This window comes from Triticum aestivum, chromosome 4D, assembly GCF_018294505.1.
Source record: "Triticum aestivum cultivar Chinese Spring chromosome 4D, IWGSC CS RefSeq v2.1, whole genome shotgun sequence".
NCBI classification, from domain to species: Eukaryota; Viridiplantae; Streptophyta; class Magnoliopsida; order Poales; family Poaceae; genus Triticum; species Triticum aestivum.
In genome coordinates this window covers 83,243,538-83,248,146 of record NC_057805.1, presented here as the reverse complement: position 1 = coordinate 83,248,146, position 4,609 = coordinate 83,243,538, and the positions used below count along the sequence as shown (strand labels likewise).

The 4,609-nt window shown below is 41.6% G+C and overlaps 1 protein-coding gene across 1 annotated transcript; it reads left to right on the top strand.

Annotated features, from left to right (window-relative positions):
- Positions 1-2,781: 2,781 nt before the first annotated feature.
- On the top strand, positions 2,782-3,550 carry LOC123099691 (uncharacterized). Its single transcript, XM_044521802.1, has 2 exons — positions 2,782-3,057; positions 3,142-3,550. The coding sequence occupies exons 1-2, from the start codon at positions 2,893-2,895 to the stop codon at positions 3,340-3,342; spliced, it is 366 nt and encodes a 121-aa protein (XP_044377737.1). The 5' UTR covers positions 2,782-2,892; the 3' UTR covers positions 3,343-3,550.
- The last annotated feature ends 1,059 nt before the right edge of the window (positions 3,551-4,609 follow it).

Genomic DNA, 4,609 nt, shown 5'->3' with positions numbered 1-4,609 from the left:
CGGTAAGGTGTTTGTGAAAGCATCCACAAAAATGATTCCAGGTGCAAGGCTAAGGCTCATAGGTACAATTGATTCCATTCGGTAAGTAATATTTTATTCCATCTTCTGTTACATTAATTAAAATATTTTTATATGTTGTAGGATCTAACAAGAAATTTTCTACGATATGATGCAAGCTGTTAACATTCCAGGCTTATACTTTTAGAGGCCATGATGAATTTCCAAGATCCATTAACCAGGATAATTTCCTTGACCTAGTAAAACTTTTGGCTTCTTATAACAAGGAGGAGAAAGATGTTTTCCTGGCAAATGCTCCTGGAATGCAAAGTAAACCTCTCATTCTATTCAACAAGAAAATCTTAGTATACTTTCTTGGAAGGTGCAAAGAACAATTAGAGAAGAGATTGTTGATAATAAATTTTGTATAATGGTTGACCAAGGTTGTCATGAATCCAAAAGAGAGCAAATGGCATTGTCCTCCGGTTTCCCAACACTGAAGGGTTCATACATGAGCGATTCTTTGATGTCAATCATGTCAATGACACTCTTGAATTGACTCTCAAGGAGAAAGTTTGCACTGTCCTAGCTGACAATAATTTAAATGTGCAAGAAATCAGAGGTCTAGGCTATGACGGGGCCATCATCATGCGAGGGGAGTGGAATTGATTGAAGGCTTTAATTCTAAAAGAGTGCCCTTATGCATATTACATTTATTGTATGACACATCAACTTCAATATTGGCTCTTGTTGCAGCATCATAGGAGGTACTCCCTCCTTTCCGGTTTATAGGGCTTATCTTAAAATTTTAGTTTTTCCATTTTATAAGGCTCAATTTGGTTGTTCCCCATCACATGTTCAGATTCCAAGGTGCATTAAATCATCGCATGCTAGTATTAAGAGAAAATTGACCAATACATGTACTATATGCATGCGTGCATTGCAATTAATGCATTGGTAAACATAATTTTTTGAGGAAAACAAGAACATTAATTGGGTGCTTTTGCAAACTACAAAAAGTATTCCACCATTCATCATCTACCTTGGTTGGTGAGATTTTTAAATTGAGCCCTATAAACCGGAAAGGAGGGAGTACATGAAGTGCAAACTTTTTCTATCATACTAATTTCATCATAAATGTTGTTAGTGCATCACCTAAACGCAATAATGAGTTACCACCAAATCAAGCCATTGAGATTGCACGCGAAATTGAACTTGGGGAGTTTGATATGGGTAAAGGGGCAAACCAGATAGGCTCTTTAAAGGGGACTAGGAGACACTATATGGAGTTACCACTTCAAGTCAATTCAGAGCCGGAGAAGATGTTTGCTACTAAAATTCAATCCTACGAAGTAGAGCGAACGATCGTTCGGTCACACAATATTCCCGTGGAGATGCTAGAGGCACCCTAAGGATAATCGTCTATTTTGATTTTGTGTTCATTCCGCACCTACGAAGTAGAGGAGGTTAAATACATATGTCTCGTGCCAAACATTCCAGAATAATTCTTTGGACATTTTAAATGCATTAGATTAACTCTTGAACACTCAGGTGCTATTTGCTGATCTAAGAGAAGAAGGTTGGGTACCTCTGATAGAGGAGGTTAAGTCCTTTTGTATGAAGAACAAAGTTGAGATCCCGATATGAGTGCAAGTATGTCCCTTTTCCTCTATATAAAACGATAATATTATTCACAATTTCTTTACTCTAACACATATACTGTAATTGTAATTAGTAGGTACGTAGATGTGACTAAGTCTCAAAATAAACATGATAACATCATGGTGCTTCACCACTACAAAGCAAATGTGTTTCAATGTGCGATAGATCAGCAGCTGGTTGAGCTAAATGACCGTTTTACCGTCGGTTAGATGTTCGCAACCATCATGAACTGAAATCTTTGTCATCACTTGCTGATTTGACAATTGGATTGCATAAAACATGCAAAGCTTATGTGTATCCAATTGTTAATAGTTTATTGCGACTTTTCATCACTCTCCCGGTGTCAATTGCAACTACAGAGCGAGCTTTGTCAGCAACGAACCTTGTCAAGACACGTCACCAAAATAAAACCGGTGAAGATTTTCTTCAACACAACATGGTTGTATACATTGAGAAGGAAATAATTGCAAATTTCAACGTTGAATTGATCATGTCGGGCGTCTGCTGGGAAGTGTTTCCCAAGGAGTGTCCAAGGAAAAAAAGACTACTATCACTGTAGTTTCAGGATTAAACGGGCTAAAAAGTTTCGCGCAGTGCATATTACAACGTTTCACAAAAGTAGCGGTTTTTGCTATTTGAGCAGCAATTATGGTGGTTTCGTGCAATTTACTCAAAAAAACTTGTGTGAACTGCAATGCTACGATGAAATACATTTGATGCAACTCGTGTGTCGTACAAAATTCAAGTGCAGCGTGCAATTTATTCTTGAAGAAATAAGAATACAACATAAATCGCTTATTAGATTCAAATTCGAATAGACTCACACTGGACCATTGGCACAACAAATGTAACAGGGGAGCAATGTGGCACGCAAGCAAACAAGGGCGCAGCTTTCATGCTCCGAATAGGAGTCCAGTAATCCTCTTTTTTTTTGCGGGGAGGAATCCAGTAATACAAGTGGTACATGGTGCTTGGAATTGCATTGGACCAAACGCGGTATCGGAATCCTTTTTTTTTTTTTTTTTGCAGTGAATATCGGAATCTAGTTGCTGGACCTCCGTCCTGCGTCCATACTCATATACTACCGGTCCACCGCAAAAGGGCTTCCGCTTGTTTTTGTTCTCTTCGGTTAATAATATATCGGGGACGGGGAGGAAAGTTGTTACGCGCTGTTAACCTAGGTTTGTTGGCACCCGAAAAACTCGCGTACGTCGCCGTCGCCGTCGCCCCGAGATGGCCAAGGAAGGGGACGACCCGTCGGACTTGGAGACGGGGTCCATGCCCGGGTCCGTAGTCATCGTTGTCGTTGCGCCGCCAGCAAACTTCGGCGCCCGGCCAAGGTCCTCCGCTGCCGCCGGCGGGGGAGAAGACGACGACGACCGCGAGATGCCGAACTACGTACGTCCACACACACACGCATAGATAGAGGACGGATATCTACTTGGAAACGTGTGGCTCACATAGGTGTTCCGTCTGCTGCAGGTTTGGGTGCCTCTGCAGCTGCTGCTGACGGCGGTCGCGTGCTGCCCGCTGCTGGCGCTGGTTCTGACGCGGACGGACTGGGTGGAGAAGATCGTCTTCTCCGCCGTTCTGCTGCCCACCGTCGTCGGTGTCTTCTTCTTTCTGCGCGCCGTGTGCAAGAGGCCGCGCATGGCCGTCATTACCAGCATGATCAAGAAATAGAGCCCTGGTCGGCTCGCTTCAGCATCCGACGTCCACATACATGAGCACTAACCACATCTACACAACACACATTGTATGCTTTTAAGTGTTATATAAGAGAGACCTAGACACGTGCTGTCTACTAGGTGTATGATTTGATGTTTAGGGGTACCAACCCATGCGCATGTGGTCGTGCTTGTGTGTTTGTTAATAGATGTGTATAATTTTTTTCCTTTTTATGTGTTATAAGCTTCAGAGTGAAGATTGCTTCAACCAAAACAAAAAGAGGATATGTTGAAATCATTATTACTGCAAGAACGTGTCTAGACCGCCTATCGACTTCAACATCGTAATTAGCCTAACTGCGGCATGTGCCACTTGTTGAAGCGCGAACTGGATTCTGCGGTTCACCTCATGTTAAAATGTCGTTTTGTGGTTTGGATCTGAAATATGATCGGCGACTGGCTTTATATGTGTTACCCTCTCCGGCATCTGGACAATTGTCAATCCTTTCCCAGAACATGTGTATATACATCCGGTTTAAAAAAAAGTTAGAACAACTTATATTTGTGAACGGAGGGAGTAGATTTGAACTAAAAACCCATCCAGAATCCAGATACAGATTTGAGTTGTAGTGCGTATGGCTTGTTGGTTTCATGGAGGTTTTGCGAAGCTTGGATAATTCCAACCGGTCAGGTTGATGTCATTAGAATCCTGAAAAGGAAAATGGCAAATACATTAGTGACACTCGAGAAGTAGTGCTGAATATGACCAGTGACACACAACTTTAACTTGCAATTGCAAATAGTGAGGTCTGATTAAGACTGAATATGGCACAAGGAATAAGAGAGCTCTCAATCCTAGAGGTTTTGAAACATAATAAAATGAACGGAGTTGCAGGTTTTGAACGGATGCAAGTTAAACATCTCCTCAAGCACACGTCAAAAAATTGAATTGTGACTGAGGTTTTGAAACATAGTAATATGCGTTGTGGCCCTTTTGTTGACGGATGCATGGCACAACAATTACCCAATGTATTACAGGATGTCCACCTCTTGAATGCAAATGATCAGATCGCTCGGAACTAGATGATCAATAACACATACTATGGCAAATATGCTAATGCTTTGCTTGCTAATTTGCTATGGGAATCATTCATCTGCATGTTGAACTAATCTGGACTCTATGGGCAGCACTATACTGCAAAAGAAAATCGCGTGGACGATGATCCAGCAGCATTGCATGTCTGACTATTTTGCTTTCATATGCATCCAAGATTGTCTTGCCT

Bases quoted from the DNA above. Each gene is read 5' to 3' on its own strand.
- LOC123099691 (XM_044521802.1), top strand. From the start codon at position 2,893: ATGGCCAAGGAAGGGGACGACCCGTCGGACTTGGAGACGGGGTCCATG. The intron at 3,058-3,141 runs GTACGTCCACAC...CGTCTGCTGCAG, and splicing joins ACCGCGAGATGCCGAACTAC to GTTTGGGTGCCTCTGCAGCT.